The sequence below is a fragment of the Drosophila suzukii genome, chromosome 2L, assembly GCF_043229965.1.
Source record: "Drosophila suzukii chromosome 2L, CBGP_Dsuzu_IsoJpt1.0, whole genome shotgun sequence".
Lineage (NCBI taxonomy): Eukaryota > Metazoa > Arthropoda > Insecta > Diptera > Drosophilidae > Drosophila > Drosophila suzukii.
This window is the reverse complement of record NC_092080.1, coordinates 2,727,259-2,746,462: the sequence shown is the minus strand read 5'-3', so window position 1 is coordinate 2,746,462 and position 19,204 is coordinate 2,727,259. Positions and strand designations below refer to the sequence as shown.

General features: G+C 43.6%; 4 protein-coding genes across 12 annotated transcripts; 2 read left to right on the top strand and 2 right to left on the bottom strand.

Annotated features, from left to right (window-relative positions):
* The first annotated feature begins 708 nt into the window (after positions 1 to 708).
* Positions 709 to 8,988, top strand: yuri (yuri gagarin). Of its 8 annotated transcripts, none has more exons than XM_036817564.3 (13): positions 709 to 941; positions 1,068 to 1,693; positions 1,895 to 2,227; positions 2,424 to 2,582; positions 3,206 to 3,517; positions 3,583 to 3,811; positions 3,866 to 3,966; positions 4,185 to 4,307; positions 7,254 to 7,410; positions 7,566 to 7,771; positions 7,829 to 8,097; positions 8,166 to 8,472; positions 8,660 to 8,988. In XM_036817564.3, the coding sequence occupies exons 2-13, from the start codon at positions 1,343 to 1,345 to the stop codon at positions 8,831 to 8,833; spliced, it is 2,721 nt and encodes a 906-aa protein (XP_036673459.2). In that variant the 5' UTR covers positions 709 to 941; positions 1,068 to 1,342; the 3' UTR covers positions 8,834 to 8,988. The 8 variants fall into 8 exon arrangements, with proteins under 8 accessions (XP_036673459.2, XP_070852490.1, XP_070852524.1 ...); XM_070996389.1 differs by having other exon boundaries at positions 1,023 to 1,693; XM_070996423.1 differs by lacking the exon at positions 1,068 to 1,693 and having other exon boundaries at positions 710 to 941.
* A 70-nt stretch (positions 8,989 to 9,058) lies between these two features.
* Uxt (Uxt prefoldin-like subunit) lies at positions 9,059 to 9,830 on the bottom strand. Its single transcript, XM_017075168.4, has 2 exons — positions 9,674 to 9,830; positions 9,059 to 9,622 (listed from the first exon to the last, which is right to left on the bottom strand). The coding sequence occupies exons 1-2, from the start codon at positions 9,718 to 9,720 to the stop codon at positions 9,190 to 9,192; spliced, it is 480 nt and encodes a 159-aa protein (XP_016930657.2). The 5' UTR covers positions 9,721 to 9,830; the 3' UTR covers positions 9,059 to 9,189.
* Positions 9,831 to 10,333: 503 nt separating this feature from the next.
* On the top strand, positions 10,334 to 11,900 carry PolD3 (DNA polymerase delta subunit 3). Its single transcript, XM_017071477.4, has one exon. It carries the CDS (start codon positions 10,406 to 10,408, stop codon positions 11,711 to 11,713), a length of 1,308 nt encoding a protein of 435 aa, XP_016926966.2. The 5' UTR covers positions 10,334 to 10,405; the 3' UTR covers positions 11,714 to 11,900.
* A 195-nt stretch (positions 11,901 to 12,095) lies between these two features.
* On the bottom strand, positions 12,096 to 18,545 carry dao (down and out). 2 transcript variants are annotated; one of them, XM_017089989.4, is made up of 6 exons: positions 17,851 to 18,542; positions 16,599 to 16,839; positions 15,813 to 16,093; positions 14,706 to 15,753; positions 14,095 to 14,437; positions 12,096 to 13,525 (listed from the first exon to the last, which is right to left on the bottom strand). In XM_017089989.4, exons 1-6 carry the CDS (start codon positions 18,312 to 18,314, stop codon positions 13,218 to 13,220), a joined length of 2,685 nt encoding a protein of 894 aa, XP_016945478.2. In that variant the 5' UTR covers positions 18,315 to 18,542; the 3' UTR covers positions 12,096 to 13,217. The 2 variants fall into 2 exon arrangements, with proteins under 2 accessions (XP_016945478.2, XP_016945479.2); XM_017089990.4 differs by lacking the exon at positions 12,096 to 13,525 and adding an exon at positions 13,916 to 14,037 and having other exon boundaries at positions 17,851 to 18,545.
* Positions 18,546 to 19,204: the final 659 nt, after the last annotated feature.

The following is a 19,204-nucleotide window of genomic DNA, read 5'->3' as shown; positions in this document are numbered from 1 at the left end:
TGGATTTAGGCTTTATAAACTTTGTATACTTTTAATGTGTCATCTTTTGCTTTTTTTGTTTCAATTATGTTGTGATGGAAGTGTTTCTGATATAGTACTGAAAGATACATTTTGATGTTGGATTTCCAATCACTTTTTAATTTTCCTGGGTAATGTTTGGTATTTTTTATTTATATTTAAAATTAAAAAAATATTTGTAAGAAGAAATAGAACAGAAATTTCAAAACTTTTGAGGTTTCTTATCGAATTTTCTTAGAAACATTTATGTATGCCTATTTATTAAGGAACTTATACTTTTTGGCCTTTTTTTCGGGATTGCGTAACCTTTTGGATAGCTCAGCCTATCTGGCACCAATACCAATCCCATATCGCAGTTATCAATTCGGCCAAACAAACTTATCCATTGGCAAATACCCCACACAAAATAAGTTAACAATTATGCGAAATTGGCCGAGCCGAAACCGCAACTTTGGCAAACAGCGATGACTTGCGGATAGGGATACTATATGGCAAGATATATCGGGAGCAGAAACTCGGCACCGCTAAGTTCTTGGGTAAACACGGAGCGATCCAATTCGATCCGATCCGACGCACTGATAAGCAGAGAGTCGGGGGTTCCAGTTCCCCCGATAAAGAGAGAGGTTCTCTGGGCCTGGGGAGCGGATGCGAACCGCTCAGTTCGCTTTAGTTGGCGATCGAGATTCGGTTTTCAGTTTTTGCTACGGTCCCCAGGCGAAAGGTTGTTCAGTTCGGCCAAGTCGCGGAATTCGGATCGTATCGCAACGGGGGAAAGAAATAAAAACAACAAGCTGAAACCGTATACTTAATACGCGTGTGTGTAGCTCAAAAAAACAAGAAAAATATAAATAAACAAAACTACATTGCTACGTCAGAAGACTACAAACAAAAGATATGAACGCAGCGCTGACGTCGCCGCCAAGGTTCGAATCAGATATTATATTTTTCCGTTTTTTTTTCACCCATTTCTGGGTTCTTTTTGATAAGTTTACAACTTTACAAAGGCTGTGATTTTATTTTTTCCTGTTGGTTTGTGACTTTTTGCCAAGCGATTTGCGTGCACTTCAAGGGGAGGAGAACTGCATTCGGGGCCCTCGCTCTCCTCCGATCTTTCCGATCAGCAGTGCCTTGAGATTGCCGCTCTCGAAGTGAACGTTCCGATGTGGAAACCTTATACACATGTCTAACTACACAAGCTAATCCCAGCCAGACCAAATCAGCTTTGAATCGGCAGCATAAGAACTGGACTAACTTAATGCTATCCCGCTGCACCAGTCGGAACGGAAGGAGGAAGTAGTTTGGAATTTCGCTTTGGATCGATATCATGAGCTCGCGAGGAACTGGTTTCGTCCTGAACGCCCAGTCCATGGGCCTAAATATCTCGAGACCGCCATCACCATCACCGCCACCGGCCAGTTCCAGGTGTCAGGAATCGCAGCAGAGCAATGCCTCCCAGCTGGATGTCCTGACGGGGGAGGGATCCTCCCTGGAGGCCTCGACCCAGTCCCAGTGCAATTCCAGCACGGAGTCCATATCCACCGATTATTATCGCTGCCTGCTCCAAAAGCTGCCGGACGCCAACGACGACGGCAAGATGAACTTCGAGCTGAACAACATATTCCTCAAGCGGCTGGAAGAGATTGACAGCCTGGACGGCCAGGGAGGTGATGCAATGGTGAGCGGATAGGTAATCCATGGGGGTAAATGGAAGAGGAAATAATTACCATCTAAAAAATGATGTAAAATATACGTAATAATTTTAATTTCTCAAGAACCATCTGGTAGTACTAGGTCTTATTAGGGCTAACTTTTTACTATTCAAATTAAAATAGTTTTAAATCCTTTTTAAGCCCCCACATTTTTCCTTTACCTCTAGTACACCTCGCAGCTGCGTCTGGTCACTTATCAGGAGTGGGTGGACTTCCTGCTCCACGTGAACCACGTGATCCTGGGCAACATGTCGGATCTGGAGGAGGAGGCCTACGGCAAGATCATGGACTGCTTTCAGTCGGCCCAAGGAGAGCAGCAACAGGCGCTGGAGGTGAATCGCAAGCTGCAGAAGGACATTTGCAAGCTCATAAAACTTGTGCAGACTGCCCACCATCGCGGCATTTGGGACCTGAAAGGCCTGTCCCTGGAGACCATGACCGTGAAGGAACTGATGGGCGTGGGAGAGGATGAGCCCCTGCCGGAAAGCGAGAGCGAGAAGGTAGGCCAAAGACCCCTGAGGGAAAGGGGCAACGGCGATTTCAAGAGCAAGTGCGTCCACAAGTCCCGTAGATTTGGGAACTCCACAAGAAGTTGAAACCATTGATTCGTTGATCTATTTCTGTTTAATAAAATATTATATTTTGTTTGTTAAGCCTGTTGAGCCTGGTTTTCATTGGAGTTGTATTCTGTTGCAGATGGCCGAGTGCATGAAGTCTCTGGTCAGCGAGATGGCCGCCAAGCACGACGAGCTCTGCCACCTGAAGTCCCAGATCAGCGCCCTGGATGAAGTGATCATCACGGCCAGGCAGAAGCTGCTCCTCAAGGATCAGTGCATAGCCCAGCTTCATCAGCAGGTGAGATATCCCACATACAAAGTTTTTAAGCCATTCAATATTAGTCTGTATATTCAAACATTGAAAGAATATAATTAGTGGTACATTTAATTATCTAGTATACCAAAATAATGATGGATAGATCATAAAAAAGTTATAAAAACAATCACTTTTGTGGGGCTATCAGGCGAGCTAGTGACGTTATTCAAACTATTAATAGAACATATGGATTATTTTTCTTATCATATAATTCTCGTTTAATCATATTATCGTTTAATAGTCTGATGTGATATAGTTTAATGTTTTATTTCCCATAAAAACCTCAAGTAGTAAATATAACTATCTTATTTACAAAAATAAATACAATCCCCATCCACCGATTGATATTGAGATTGGAATTAATGTTAAAATAAATCAGTTTTGAAGATCTATCAGGAGAGCTAGTGACGGTTCTGAATTTATTAATAGACTAATTGGAATATTTTCCTTATCGTTTAATCGTCTGTTGTGACGCCCGATCGGAAACCCGATCAGCTTACGTTTTAGTGTAACGTCGAGTTCATAGGAAATTCTCAGTGTACTCAACTCAAAAGACTCAGGAACTTCATACTAACACATTTCTTTTCCGAATACCCTATAAATAGCTGCAAGAGATCACTGAGTGCTTTGCCACCATGTCAGAGCATACGAAAGGCGTGGGTCACTCTACCAATGTAAACTCCACCGGGGATTTGGAACACGATCAGGCGAAGGCGGAGGAGTTCGCCAGCGATACGCTGACCGCTGATCGCACAAACAACATGCTTGAGAATCTCACGATGCAGGACTCCCAGGAGAGCGAGATGCTCCGGATGCTGAACAGGGAGCTCAACGAGCTCTTCGATTTGCACCACAAACAGGACTACCAGGCCATGGAGTGCAGCCGGAAACGTCTGTCGTGCTTCTTCGAAAAGTTGGTAAGATATCCACCGACACCTCTTTTTGATAACATTTTATTCTATCCATATCCCTTCTTTTTCAGACATCCGAGCGTGATGATACCGTGAAGAAACTAGAGAGCATTCGTAGTCATCTAAGGATCCTTCAATCGGACATAGACCAATCCTGGCTAAACTCAGTTAATCCACGGACAGGTCCCGGTGATCCTGACACCCAGATGCTGGAAGCCCTACGAAGGCGGATGCACAACCTTAGCCAAAGTAACAGGGAATTGCACGGGAAGTACCAGCGCCTGGATACCGAGTCAAAAAGTGTGTATTCCTGATCTACGATACGTTGACGTTTCGCTATAACCTTGGATAAAGTCAAAATTTCAGAGCTGCAGGCCAGAATTGAATCGGAAAGCGGCTTCAGTCAGAGGAATAGCGATATCCTAAAGGAGATCGCCGAAATGATTTGCAAACTGGTGAGACTACACTATATTTATAGTATTTTATTAGATTATTGTTTTTATGAAATTCTACAAGGAATCTTAAAATCCTTAAAAAAATAATATTTTTTTTTTGAAAAATACCGAAGAGAACTATATTTTTATTAGAAAAGTTATATAAATTCCTAATAGAAGGAAAATCTAGACGGATATAACCACACAGATTGTGTTTAATCCAACTCCTTTCATTTTAGGGTTCTGTGGAATTCTCCTACAACGAAATCTACGAGGAATCCTCGACGGAAAATCCCTTCTGTGCGGCCATCATGGAAATAATCGAGCAGAGATCCGAGCAGGAGCAGAAACAAATGGCATGTGTGAGTATCTGACGGTTTCGATTACCCCGCAATTAAGCGATTCCAATAACCCCGGTTGTCATATCAAATGCAGAAAAGCGATACGAAAACACCTTCCCAAATAAACACAAGGGAGCCCAGCAAAGCCACCAAAATCCCCACAGCCACGGCAAAACAAAAGTCAGCCACTAAACCTTCAACTAAGCCAACGACAACTAAAACTATAACAACGAAAACAACGACAAAATCGAGGACCCCCAAGTAACTATGTCACTTGTTGACCCTCCTAAACATTTATCCTAAGCTAAGCCAAGTTAAGTAGTTAAGTATAGCTTAAAGTTCGACAAAGTTGTAAAGTTATTTATCATCGAAATAGTTCCCGCCAAAACCCTAAAAGAAGAAAAAACGTTTGTTTATGTACACAAATCAACTGAAAAGCATGGGGCGAAAAAAAGCCTGGAGCTTAGTGAAACGGGGGGCAAACTATAAATATTATCTTTAAGATACAAGATTTAAATTTAATTAATCTCAGATTGCAGAAATAATTATTGTTATCCTAGTTCTATTTTATATCCTCTAATATATTTATCAACTTTTAGACCATGCCTCTGACTTATAATATTGCTCCTATGTGGTAAATGACATTCGCCTTCGCGAAGGAAGCCACTTATATACTTTCTATGTATATATCCTGGTTGGAATGACAACAAATATTGTTGCCATTCGAGTCCTCTGATTTATTTACCCATATATACCTTCTGCCCGGACCCAAAAGTAGGAGATCCATTTCACTCCCCTTTCGAGTTTTTGTCTACATTCGACAAATACAAATCGCTCGCGAATGTGTTTATTGTGGAAACTCGGCTGTATGTTCAACTGCAATTGCCAAAGAGAGGGAGCACCTCCTGCCCTCCATCCAGATTCACCTTCCCCCCAGGAACTGGCGAATCGGAAATAGGTTTCGTGTTATTTATTTACCCACAATCGACACGCGAGGCAGGCGAGCAGTGATATGCATATCGATGAGAGCCGCGGGGATTGGATTGAGCAGGGATTCGAGTGACGAGGCCTGCTCGTGATCCTCGTGAGTGGGATCAAGGGATAATATAAAGTGATCCTAGATCCCGTAATTCCTGTTTGATAAAAGTTACAATATATTTTTTTATATTAAGAAAGTGAGCTTCCGTGACTCGAAGTCTCTATAAGTCGTAGGTTTATGGCCACTAGACCATCTCTAGGCCATCAAAAAAGGGAAACGTAGAGAACAGAACGGAAAATAAGAACAAATCATTTTTTTAAAACAACAGTTTGCAGGATTAATGTATGTGCAGACTCCTCAAAAATACAAGTTGAACAAATTTTTTTTTTCGAATTTTTTTAAAAGTATATCAAGTTCCTCACGAGATCATCTCCTTGGCAAACTGCTGGGCGCAAAATCAAACACAACTCGGCAGGAAGCCCCAGTCAAGGGGTCGTCGGCGCTGGGAACCGGAGTAGTTCGCTTCAGAATCCTGTCATCCGTCGGCGGTTGCTGTTTAGTCGCGTGAAACAAATCAAGGAAGCGCCAGGAGTCGGGAATTTCGCGCTATATACTGAACCTGCGCCTATAAATCACGATTTACGACCCCTAATTAGTCGCCCACGCGCCTAGTAAACCAATTTGAATTTTCGTATTTTTCGGCGCGAAAAACAAAAGGAGAAGCGTGCAATTAGCCAGGAAGTTTTCCGCTCAAAACGCGAGGGAAAAGTTGGCCAAAAGTGCAAATTGTTTTCGAGTGTTTTGAGGGGGGTAAACGAAAAAAAAAGGTGAACAGCGTGCAAACTGTAAATGTGCAAATTGAGTCGGTGGAAAAGGTGTGGAAAACTGAAATGTGGGGGCCCCTTAATGGGTTTAATGACAGACAAGGAATCATAACAATTCATTGCCCCCGTCTTAATCGATTTTCACATTTCCCCGGGGCTATCAAATTCGAACTCCTCCTGCTCCTCAATATAATACGCCTTTAAAAGTGTTTTAAGTGCGCCGAGCCACGCTTTCCTCTAGAACTCACCCCCCAATAAATAACTATAACTATAGTTCTCTATAACTATAGTTCGTCAGACAGACGATATTATTTGCTGCCACCCGCTCGGCAACTTTATTTTCAAATCGTGTCAAACAGTCGGGCCGCGCAAATAATAATATCTATAAAACGGGGGGACTTCCCCACCCCCACCAAAACTTGTGTTGCCAAAGTGCCAAAGAAACGAAACTTTGAAACCCGAAACCAAAACCTTGCCACCTACGGCTCGAATTGGTTTTATTTTCGTGACAAACTTTTAATAGCAATATTATTGAAATGAAATGAAACGGTAATGAAGTCGAAATTCGTCTGGGTTATGCGAGATATATTTCTGTGGCCGCCGACACGAAGGCTCCGTTCCCGAGCATTCGACACCGAAAGCGATTTGAGTACAGAGATATACACTCGTATCTGCAATCGACAATTGACAACTGACAGGTGATTCCGTGCGCGGATTTGCAGGCAATTAGTTACAGATTTCTGACTTGCCATGGTAAGCCAGCTGTCCATGTTCCACTTCCATATCCATTTCGGCTTTTAATTTGAATTCGTAGAACGCTGAGGCCAGTTCCTCCGACTGCCCCCATCGCCAGCAGTTGGAGCACACGCTCCTCCACTGCCAGACCCAGTCGGAAATCCTGCAGGCCACGCGGGACAATTACCTCAGCATTATCGATGAGTTCAAGCGGGACCTCGAGGAACTGACCGAGCAGGTGGAGCAGCAGCAGCGCCTGCAGCAGAGCACACACACCAGCCAATCCTGTCCAGAACCAGAGCTCCACAGTGTGGATCACCCGCGAATCAACTGCGAACTAGAAATACAAGTTGGCCATACACCACACAGCTATTTTTTAAACAGCTCTTAACTTTAATCTCTGGTTTCTTCCCATCTTTCTCGCACCAGAACGAACACCTCGCCTGCCAAATCCAAGGACTGCAGAACAATCTAAAGGATCGAGATAATCAGATCGACCAGCTGCAGTCCATGATCAGGAGCTACTCCGACTTCAGCGAAAACAACCGACTTAAAGGAGAGATACACGAACTCAAACAGAAGAATTGTGAGTTTACAAATTATCACAGATCCTTTTTCCCTAACTTCCTTGGATTTGAATTTGAATTTAAAAAGTATTTGTTTATTAATTGCTATTTCATTTGACCATGAATTCAGCATTGAACGGGTTCCTGTAATCAAATATATTTATCCCTCTTACAGGTGACCTGTCTCGCCAGGTGCGGGAAATGGCTACTTTGCTGAACAACCGAGAAGAACAACGCGTGGAGCTGTGCACCAAACACGGGCACTTGGTGACAAGCTTCGAGAATCAGTGCCAGGAGCTTAAGGCAACCAATAGAAGAGTGCAGAGCCTGCAGTCAAAACTGGATCAGCTGGAGCAGCTGCAGGATGAGTTGAGGACAGAGGTGGGTTTCGGCTTTGCCTTCTTAAAACTAGCAAAGAAATGACACTATCTATTCCAGCGCAAAATGCTGCGGGAGGAGGTGATCGCCCTGAAGGAGAAGGAAGCCGTATCAGCGGGACGTGAGCGGGCACTTCAAGACCAACAGAAAAATTTCCATCTGGAGGTGGAGAAGCAGCGCCAAACAATTAGCGAATTACATGCACAACTGCGCTTAGAGGAAGCCCGGTTCCATGAAAGTCAACGGCAGATGGATGAGGTCATGAAGTCTGTGAGGCAGGACATGCGCGCCTCAGAGGCCAAGCACCAGCAAGTAGTGACCCGTCTGAAGTAGGTAGTCCGTCCGGGATGGAGTGCATCCATATAAGAGCAGCCGCCATCTTCTCTCCTTCCGCTAGGCAGCAGACCGAGGTAAACCAGCAGCAGGATCAGATCATCGGCTCGTTTCGCAAGTGGAAGGATGCACAGGTCAGGGCCGACGATGCGATGCGCCAGTGCGCCAAGCGGGCCGAGGAGCACATCCACATGCTGCTGGAAGAGAACCAGGCGCTGGCCGAGGACTATCGCAACCTCTTCCGGGACCACACGCTCCTGGAGACGGAGATGTACCGGGTCAAGCAGGCGGTCAACTATGCGTCCAGCTCCTCGTTGGCATGCCCACCTCAGATGAGCGGAAGACGGACGAATGCCGAGGCGGGAAACGATGTGAGTTGGTTAAGAATATAAACATCAGCAAGGATATTATACGAGAACTCCAAAATGATTTAAAAACTATTTGATATTACTTTTGTCTTTTCAAAATTATCCCTAATTGGATTATCATAGGACCTCTAGAAACGGATAGTAATTTGATTTTCCATAAGATGCCTAACCTATCCTGTAAATCCCTTAGATGGACAGGCGACTGCAGAACTTGACCAGCACCTCCCAGCGTATTTCCAACCAGAACCGGACTCTCAACGAACAGTTCTGTAACCCCTTGAGTTCTCGTAGTCCGTCAGGAATAGGTCGCCCGGTGGCCGAGTCCACATTGAGGCCTAAAGGATCCTCGGATGATTTGTCGTAAGACAGGACGTATAACCTGGAATTCCCTTTCCCTCCGTCCATTTTATCTATGTTTTCACCCAAAATCCCTAGGCCAACAATATTTTCGAGGCGCGTAATTTGTAAATTATCTTTGTAAATTGTGGTAGAAAAGAAATAAAACCAAGTGCTTGTGTAGCTGGTCCTTAGATGTCTTGGGAACGGTTTCCTTCAAGTAAATTGTCTATAGGAAATTATAATAATGATATTTTTAGAGAGAGCTTAAAGCTGTTATGGGTTTATTGTATGTACGTTAAAAAGTTTCAAAAACATTGGTATATATAGCTCTTGAAGAGTACCTTAATTCTAATTCTGTAGAATCAGAATATCCCATGTCTTCTAAACATCTTGAATGAGTTTGGCTCTTTCGCTTATTGCTATTAGGGCCATTTTGATTTGGGCCCTTTTCTTGACGCTCTCCTCTCGCAGGACGTCTGATTGCTTGGTGAGGATCTTGACGCGGGTGTCGCTAAAGCGTTCCGCCTCCGGAATGGACATCTCCAGGTAGACATCTTTGCCCACATTGACCAGAATGCTGTCCATTTTGCGGACGCGTGCCTGCATGAATATGTTGCTGCCGATGTTCACCTGCGTCTTGTAGCCCTCGGGTAAATGGGTGTCGAAGGTCTGGAGGGTGTTCTTCAGCTGGACGTACTCCATGATCTCCTCGTTGAACTGGCCGATGCACTTTTCCAGCTGCCGGAGATCCTCCTTCAGCACTTCGTTGATGAACTCCTCAATCCGCGTGATTTGCGTCTGATTTGCATCCTGCCTGTGGGATTTCGTAGTTTAAGAAGGATTCTCTAGTTGATTTATTACTTACTCCTGCATCCGCTGGGTTTCTGAGCTGGTTTTCGGTTTTATTTGCATTGTAAGGGCGGTAATTAGACAGAAAATAGAAAATCTACACAATTCAATCCTTTTGTTTACTTCTTGCTCTTCTTCTTCACTTTGGAATTGCGGCAAACTGCTGTTATCGATAGGCAGTAGTGTTGTAAATGTAGCTATTTTTAAGCCTAACCTGGCTATTTTTTGGCCTTTTAATTTAATTGTTTAATTTTAATCAAATGATATACCCAAAAATATGTCTTCTTCTAATGTCTAAATGGTGTTATCTCCAAAAACGGATAAATAAAAGTGTGTAAGTGTTATAAAAAGGATTTAAAAAAAAGTAGCAATCGCATTGTTCACGAACGTGCTCCAGAAATTCTGTTTATAAAATTGGATGAAGCCAATTAATCGATGTTTGTGGAAAATTTTATTCTTCACAGTTCTAAAATAAAATATGAAATTAACTTATAGAAAATGCGTTCTTTACTTTAATCAAACGGTTCAAAAGATAAAATTATCCTTTTATTTTGCTTATAATGGAATGTAGTTTATTATCTTGTTTTATGTTCCTTGCCTTATACTTTTAAAATTGGCGGGTCTATTTTCACCTCTAGTCAATTTTTAGCTAACTGAGGTCAATTTGAGTACATGTTGAATTTCCTCAAGTTGGCAGCCCGTTGCTCGACTTTTGTTTTCGCGCAATTTTTAGCAAACAATTTTGGAAATGTCGCTTAAAAAGGCTCTCGACGATTGCATGATCGATTTCGACCGCTGTGTGCTGGTCACCGACCTCCTGGAGGAGTACAAGCTGTCCTACAAGGAGGTGAACGATGTGCTGGAGGCCTACATCAAAAACCAGGAACCCGCCACAAAGTTCGAGAAGAGGTTTTTGGTGCATGGCAAAAAGAAAACCCAAGGATCTGGTGCCGGCGAGGATCTGTACTCCGTGGTGCTCGAGAGCAAGCTGAAGGATTGGCTGGCCAAGGTCCAGGATGCGGAGTCCCAGCTTTATAGTGTGAAAATCGCCGGGGGCACCAAATCGCCGGCTGCGACTTTCAAGCCCATGCAGCACTTGGAGGTCAAGTTGGCCAAGGTGGAGCAGCGACCAGGAGCGGGAAAGCTAGTTCCCACTGCAAATGGAGTCCCAGCCACCAATGGAGTTAAAAGTGAGCCCTCCAAGTCGCAGGGCATCAAGTCAGAGGCCTCCAAGTCTTCTGTAAAGGTGGAACCATCCAAATCCTCCCTAAAAACAGAGAAAGATGCCGATAAACCCCCAGTTGGCAAGGGAAAACACTCTCCGGAATCCAAGAAGACCTCACCCAAGGAGCAGGCCTCCAAAGCAAAGCCTGCTGCTGCCAAAAAAGGCAGCATCAACAGCTTCTTCACAGCGGCGGCCAGCAAACCCAAGGATGTCAAGGCCACTCCCAGCAAACCAGCTGCCGGTACCATGGATAACTTCTTCAAGAAGCAGCCACCAGGAGCACAGAAGTCGCCAACCGAAAAGGAAAAAGAAACCAAGAAAGCTGCACCCGCTCCAGCTAAAAAGGAACCATCTAAGAAGAAATCCCCCAGTCCCACTAAAAAGACTTCGGCGGCCAACACCTCTGTCCAACTGTTCGACGAGGAGAGCGCCGAATCCTCCGACGAGGAGGAGAAGCTAGACAAGCTGCGGCGCAAGGTGATTGGCTCCGACAACGAATCCGATGTGGAGAAGCCCTCTACCTCCAAGCGGCGACGCATCAGCGATTCCGAGGACGAGGAGCAGCCACCCAAGAAGGCCACCGAGCAAGAAGTAATCGCAGTGGATGAGGAAATGGATAGGGAACCAGCCAACGAAACGTATCTGGACGAAGATGGTTTCGTCATCACGCAAAGGAAACCGGTCAAGGCCCAACCCGCCAAGAAAAAGGTTTCCCCCAAGGCCACAGCCCCTGCCAGCAAAAAGAAGTCGCCGCCTTCAGCCGGAAAAGCTGGGAAAGATGGGTCCAAAACCAAGCAAGCCGGCATCATGAGCTTTTTCTCCAAGAAGTAATAAGCATGAAAGAGTTGTTCTAAAGTTTAAGCACTAGGAAAGAAACTATTTTTGTTTTTAATAAATTTATTTATGCCCATGAAAATGTTATTGTTCTATTTAAAAAAGAACTTTAGAGATTCAATTCAAGAGAAGAAAACGATGTATGAAAAAAATGGTCAAGGAATAATTATACTCATAAGTAATATATTCTTTTCTTTTTTTTTTAAATACACACTTTTCTTGTTCCTTTAAAAGTTTGCTAGCCACCGTTTTCTTTTAAAAATTAATACTCCCTCAAAATATTTGTTTTGACCTCCATATACTGTATTTTTCCTGCTTATGAGCATATGTATCCTGAAAATTCTCATATATTTAATGGTCATTAAAAACACAAGTTCGGTTTGTTGTTAAAAAGAATTTATTGCATTTGTTTATAGCTGCTAGAAGTTGTTTGAGTATCTTGTTTGTAATTTGTATTTAGTTATTTATATAGATTCGCGTGTCTGATTGTGTGTCCGTGTGTGTGGGCGTGTCGGTGTGAATTTTGCCTGGCCTATGCTGTATCAGTGCGTGTTGCTGTTGTTTTTGTCTTCGTTATCTTTACCGTATGTCAAAACACTTTAAAAAATTAAGGCGAGGTTTGAAAAACACTTGTTCGTTCATATAATTCGAATATTCATTAATTTAAATTGTTCATTTGTTGTCTTGTTGTTTTCCTTTTTATATCTTTTTTGGTTTCTGCAGTGATTGCGTTTGATTCCTATCTGATTTTTAAGCATTAAAAGCTTACAGTCAGGCTGCCCGATGGCAAGCAAATACATATGTATGTAAGTGATTGAAAAAGGGCTTCTTTAAGTGGATAAAACAATTCGTCGTGTTCCTGGCAAACAATCGAGATCAGTGGCTACACTTAGGTAGAAGCTTCTCAGAAGCTAAATTAATGCTTACACTTAGATTTGCTTCGGCCTATCTACCGATTAAGTATTCCATTTTGGCTCTGCTCACTGTATGGATCATCAAGATTTTGAGTTCAGGGTTCTACTTAAATTTGACTAAATTTTAAAGACTCCAATCATAGGTATCCATACAGTGGGCACTCCAAGTAGGTTCCACTTTTAGCTTTTGTAATTCATAAATATTGCTCGCAATGCATAATGAAAAAGTCATTTGCTATATAATCAATCAGTTAATTAATCATTTCCTAGGTGTGATATGAACATAATGTGTGCATGATATGACTCTCTACTAATATGATCGTTTGATTTCTCTCGCACGCTATTTGCCTTGACTTAATCACCTAAATGAATGTAACATTCGTTTCGTACAATTTAATATCTCAGCACCATTTTTTTAATAATAGCACAAAGTATATATGCATTTATGTTTTTTGTATGGGTCAACAATAGAATTTTCCTAGAAGTTTTTGTGGGTGTTTTTCATTTCGTTTCATTTCGCTACAGAGTAAAATATATCTAAGTTTATTTAACTTTGCTCGGTTTCATGGTTTCGGCTTGCTCTTTCTCTAAACTTGCGTATCTACGACACTGCCATAGGACTCTTCAGCGAATTTGGGCGCAATATAATCCTCGTAGTAGTTGATGAATATATCCTTGAACTCATCGGCGATGAACTCCAAAGCGTTTAGCATTTGCATTAGCTCCCGATCGTTGCACTTGTAGTTGCTCAGGGCCATCACATCCCAGAAGTACGCGAAGTACTTCACGTACTCGATCGACTGACCGCCGTACTGGGCCATAACCCCGGGAAGTACGGATCGCAAGATGGAACCCAGTTTGTTGAACTCCCAGTCGTCCAGCACGGTGGCGCCCTCTGTTGGTTGCCGAAGTTGTTAGAGGTAGGAGGAGCAGACAGAGAAAGAGAGAACAACAGTGATAGTTTTCAAGGGTAGAGGACTAAGTTGAAAAAATCCAAAGAAAATTCAAGGGTATTTCAGTTATAAAGTCTAAAACTGTTCTACAAAAGAAAAACAATAAAAACCTTTGAAAAAAAGCATTATCATCTAATCTGACTATATTGAAATGCTATCTCGTATGCTATATTTTTTGTTAAGGCGACTATTAAAGTAAATATAATTATAATTAGTTAAGAAATTTTTTTTAAATCTAAGTAGCAAAGCTCCCAAGCTATGGCTAGAACTACCTAGTGGTATGTTATCCTTATAATAACGTTTATAACAATACTTGAAATGCATTTTTTTCGAAGATAACTATTTTCTGGTTCTACAACTACCTAGTGATATGTAATCCTTATAACAAGGATGAATACAATGAAATGGAAGGTCGAGTAGTGGGAGAAGTGCGCAACCAAGAGAGAAACGTGAGCTGGCAATGACCGAAAGTCACATAAATTGCAATGGCTTTTCATTTCCGAGGACTTACCACGGTGCACCATGAGGCACTGCTCCAGGAGGAGCCTGGCCAGAGCTACCTTGCACTCGTGCAGGTCCATCAGTTGGTTCTCGGCCCGCTCGATGGCCGCGTACAGCTTGCAGCGCTCCTCGATCAGCTCACAATCGATCAGGGACGTGGTAAAGGCCCAGAACCACTCCAGTTTCTGGAACTCCCCGCAATGGGGACACTGGATCAGCTCGGCGCCATTGAACTCCGGCTGGGTGTACTCCTCGGAGAGCCACCAGCGCAGATTTGGGGCATGTGGCAGAGCTTTGGGCGTGAAGATTTCCATGCACTTTGGATTATCACAACGGTAGCGATGAAACTTGTGCTGAAGGATTAAAAACAAAGGGAAATTATTAGATTTTTAATATATGTTAAAAACGTATTAGAGAACAGAGTAAAATAGTTTACAAAATATATAGAAGAGAATAGTTTTACCCAAGTAAACAATTATAAGTAAACTTATATTTCAGTAAAAAAGTAAGTAAGGTTACATTTAGTTCTGAAAACTACTGTATCTTTCGTGTTAGGCAAATAAAAAACAGAGGTTGAAAAAGCTATTCTTAATGTAAGGGTAGAATTGTGCCCTGACTTACGAACTGATCTTCCGATTGCGCCATCTGGCAGGCGTTGCAGTGGCACTTGATGCCGCGCTCCTGGAGCTGCTTGCTGCGCTCCTCCCGCGGCATCTGCTGGAAGTTGCCGCCCGCGAAGCAGTTGTAGATCCCCGATCCTGCCGGCAGATCCAGCAGGGCCAACGCGGTCACCTTGCGGCCGGAGAACTTGGCGCAGATCGTGGATGAGCAACTGTGGCGGCACAAACTAAGGGTATCCGGATAGACGGCGTACGAGACGACGGCCACCTCGCCGGCCAGCAGATGGAGGCGACCCTCCTGGAGTCGCATGGGGGCGGCCCACAGCTGGAACTCGTTGAGCGGCGAGAAGACGTGAGGATCAGCGGGCAGGACAAAGGATCGGCAGGCGGTGAGCGATCTGTGGCGCAACTGACCAATGTGCCGCATCAGCAGGGCGGCACAGAGCAGCTCCCACTCGGCACTGGACATCCGGGAGGCCGTGGGCAGGCTCTTCTCCAGCTGCTCGAAGAACATGGTGCACTTGCTCAGGTAAATGGCCAGGATGTGGCAGACAAGGGCCAGGGCAATCACCGTATCCGAGGGCCGCTCCTCCCGCAACCGCTCCAAGCGGAGGACAGCACTGTAGGCGATGTCCTGGCGCTCCTGCAGACTCCCATTGATGGCCGCCCAGAGCTTGCTCAGCGTAGGCTTCTTACGGCAGTGGCTCAGCATTTCCGGCAGTCCGGTGATCAACATCCGGAAGGCCAGCTGCAGGAGTCGCGGCATCCCGAAGACCTCGCCGAAGGACTCGAACAGCTCTATCTGGTGGCCAAAGCACTCCACCGCATGGATGGCGGCGTGCTTGAAGCGGCACTTGCGGGAACAGTAGACCACCTGGCGGTTGGAGCAGTAAATGCAGGGGAAGGGAATGAACTGGGTGATCCCGCAGTGGTCGCACACCCGGCAGTTGCCACTGGGCACCATGGCCACCGCTTCGGACTCGAAGATCAGGGCGTTTTTGGCCAACGCCCGGGTGGTGTGCAGCGAGGATGAGTTGTCCAACCAGGCTCTGGAATATATAATATAAGATTAGAAGAGGATTTTTAATATCTCGATATATCCACTCACATTTCGAAGGCTTTCGAATCGTTGGTATCCAGATCATCGCCCGTTTGCACGGCCATCTCGAAGCGCTCCACCTTGAGCACCTCGCACTGGTGCCACAGCTCGTGGGTCCTCGTCTCGAACACCTGGTTCAGTTCGATGTGCAGGAGCTCGTGCAGATGCTCCTCGCAGAGCGCAAAGTTGCGCAGTTTTAAGGCACAGGCGGCTTGGCGCAGCTTAATCAATGGCAAGTACTCCTCCGGATAGCCCAGGTCCAGGGCGCACAGGCAGTCGTCGTAGGATTCCTGGTGAGGATAATTGGAAACTTCATTAAAAAAATACTTATTTAAAAGACCTTATAAGCCATAATACTATATTTTTACAAATTTAAATCTTAATCTTAAGTACTAAGAATATAAAATGATTCTACTTTATCTTATATTATTCTTAAATCCATAAGGATATTTATGTGTAGCTCCCCTATTATAACTAATACAAAATAATCCTGTCTACTGGGTGAGTAATATAAGGCAAAAGATTTAGATTTATTCCAAACATTCTATTTATATTCAAGGATAAAATTTCCTTATCATCTTTGCCAATAAAAAATGTAATATAGATATTGAAAATGGTACTTTTTGATCTGTTTCGAGTAAACGCGAGTTCGAACTGCTTTTTGAATACTTTAATATCGAAATAAACTGTACTGAACTATTATACTCATATGGAATTTCACCAAAATTAGTATATTATCTTATCAATCTGGTGAGTTCCAGATAGTTAGGAGGCTTTTCAAGACTGTCTTCTTACCGCATAAAGGCCGCAATCAAAGAGGGCCAGGGAGCGATTGGCGTGAGCTAGGGCGGCTGCCAGCGTGTTCCGGGCGGGGGCCAGGAAGATGGCCTCCGTGAAGAGATCGCTGGCCTTGAGCGGATGCCGCTCCTTGCGGTAAGAATCGTTGCCAGCCTCCCGCAGACGACGCGACTCCTCCTCCGACTTGAAGTGGCCCGATTGGTGGCGCAGATGTTGAAACCATTTGAGTACTTGTGGCCTGTGCGATTTGGAAAATGGAAAGGAGGGGTGGTTGGTTAATTATTCACGGCAAATGTCAAAACGAAGTGACCCAAATTCCGAGTTCGACAGCAAACAATGCTCCTTAACCTAAACGTACGAATGCATGCAATCGTTCAGGCCACACTGGGCCAGGCTTAGACTCTTGTAAAAAAGGAAAAAAAATCTTTTGTAATAAAAAAAAATAATACTACGTATCCGCTCCATTTTCAAAATTATTGGCGGGATAATTATGTATATAGAAGAAAATTATACCTTATTATAACATTTTATTTTTTTGAATAGGCCTTAAAAATCGTATATCTGGCCCAGTGTGCAGGGGTGCAAAATCAACTCCCACAAATTAAATTAATTTCATGGGGTAATTATGGATTTGCATAATGGCTTGAAAGGCCGCCCGGCACTTAACCCATATAAGGTCACTGGTCGACAAAGCGACCATGCGTTTTGAATATGTTTCAAATATGTTGGGCAATCATGTTTGGGGGCGATATGAAACGAAGATGAACACGTTGGATAAATACAAAAAAATAAACTACATTGTGGTTATAAAAAAATATCTACAAACATGTTTTCTAATATAAACAGATATTACCAATTTTTTTAAGTTACATAATGGTAAATATTTTGTGTTTGGGTACATTTTTATATAAATACGTAGTTTCAAAAAACAATTATTTAGAGAACTATTTCTGAATAAAATATTATAAACATTTTCTCTAATATTAACAAAGCTATCATGGAACACATTGCTATATTCAGTGTTTGGTAACTGTAGTATGCATAAGTATTACATACTTTTAAAAAACAACAATTTAAAGAACGGTTCCTGAACAAAACCAATCTTATTTTACATTGCTTCATAATATCAATATTTCAAACCTCTGATTTTCCTAGTTATCTATAATCAAAATTCTTGAGCATCATAATAATCGGTAGATGGAACCCCAAAAGGGTTAATGGCCACAATCGTAACCAGCGTTTTGTTCACCTAAAATCCAGCAGCGGCTCCTTGGTCGTGGGAGGCGAAGAGATCCCCAGTCCGCCCACTGCCCCAATCAGATCCTCATCCTCCTCGGCGTTTTCGGGACGGGAAAGTGGCGCCGCCGTTGAAGTGCTGGCCCCCAGCTCGACATCCTCCAGATCCCTGCTCAACTTCTGGCGCTGCACGGGTGTTAGGAGCACGAGCAGCTGCAGCTCGTCCTTGTGGAGCAGCTCATCGGGATTCAGGTGCTTCAGTTGCTGGCCAATCAGGTCGCTTAGGGTCACAGCTGGAAAACCGGAAGTGGCAGAAGGAGCGGGAGGGGCAGCTCCTGCCAAGGAGGCGGGACCGGAAACGGGCGCAGATGAGGAGGAGGAAACAGGAGGGGGAGCGGTGGTGGTGGTGGTGGCGACGGCGATGGCGGCTGGGGCTGCTTTGCTGTTCACACGCGCAGAGGATGTGGAGGAGGCCATCACTTGGTGGCTGGTTGCTGCTTTTGGCTCGCTTTTTTCTGGTCTCGCGCTTTCGAGCCTTTCAGTTGGCCATCTTGTCACTGCCGCGGCGGCAGTCCTGGCGAGTTATTGGCTATCAATTCGAGTGCACAACGCCCCGACATCATTGACTAATAACGCTTGCTAAACTTTCACGAACTCCCGCACGTTGTGGCCTTCATATTGATTTTTTTAAACATCGCCTTTCGCCCTAGCGATGTGCCAGTCGTAACGGCCGTATCGCATAGGGGTGGGACTCTATGGTCTCCCGTTATTTTGGGGGATGACACTTTGAACGAGTCTTTTTTTAGTATTTTAAAATAAATATTTTTAAATAATAGTACTTAATTGAATATTTTTTGAAAGACTGGCAATCTTAACGAATTTAAATATGATTATTTTTTAAAAACAGGCCCAATCCAGGCACATTTTAAAAATCTTATAAAATTTCAGTTAAGTTTTGTCAATAAATAATTTTTTTGTATGTTAATAAACTAATTTTGATTTGTATAATGTATGATAAATGCTAATGTTGAGTAATAATGAAATATAAAAAACATTATATTTTAATTTAGATTTATTTTGTTATTCTTTTCAAGAAACCACCCCAAAGGTTGTACTGGAAGAGTCACACCTGTATAGCCCTTGCCGTAGTCTATTGTGACTTTCATTGCGAACTACCCTAAATACCAAAAATCTACCACAGTCAACCTTTTTTCTTTCATCTGGCATCACTATGAAAACCGCCAAGTTCTAACTTTTGGGGAGGGCTTTTTCCGTTTAAATTCTTATCTACCGGCCCGGTAAGTCTTCTCTCAAAAAACAAACAAATCCCGTTGGTTGTCTTACCGCACGTTACCATCATTGAACGG

What these genes read in the sequence shown, in the direction of transcription:
- Uxt (XM_017075168.4), bottom strand. Translation starts at nt 9,720, where the DNA reads ATGCAAATAAAACCGAAAACCAGCTCAGAAACCCAGCGGATGCAGGA. An exon ending in GAAACCCAGCGGATGCAGGA is followed by an intron (nt 9,623 to 9,673) that starts GTAAGTAATAAA and finishes GAAATCCCACAG; the next exon opens with GCAGGATGCAAATCAGACGC.
- yuri (XM_036817564.3), top strand. Translation starts at nt 1,343, where the DNA reads ATGAGCTCGCGAGGAACTGGTTTCGTCCTGAACGCCCAGTCCATGGGC. An exon ending in GCCAGGGAGGTGATGCAATG is followed by an intron (nt 1,694 to 1,894) that starts GTGAGCGGATAG and finishes CTTTACCTCTAG; the next exon opens with TACACCTCGCAGCTGCGTCT. An exon ending in CCTGGATACCGAGTCAAAAA is followed by an intron (nt 3,812 to 3,865) that starts GTGTGTATTCCT and finishes CCTTGGATAAAG; the next exon opens with TCAAAATTTCAGAGCTGCAG.
- dao (XM_017089989.4), bottom strand. Translation starts at nt 18,314, where the DNA reads ATGGCCTCCTCCACATCCTCTGCGCGTGTGAACAGCAAAGCAGCCCCA. An exon ending in GAGCCGCTGCTGGATTTTAG is followed by an intron (nt 16,840 to 17,850) that starts GTGAACAAAACG and finishes CAAATCGCACAG; the next exon opens with GCCACAAGTACTCAAATGGT. An exon ending in TTGATTGCGGCCTTTATGCG is followed by an intron (nt 16,094 to 16,598) that starts GTAAGAAGACAG and finishes TATCCTCACCAG; the next exon opens with GAATCCTACGACGACTGCCT.
- PolD3 (XM_017071477.4), top strand. Translation starts at nt 10,406, where the DNA reads ATGTCGCTTAAAAAGGCTCTCGACGATTGCATGATCGATTTCGACCGC.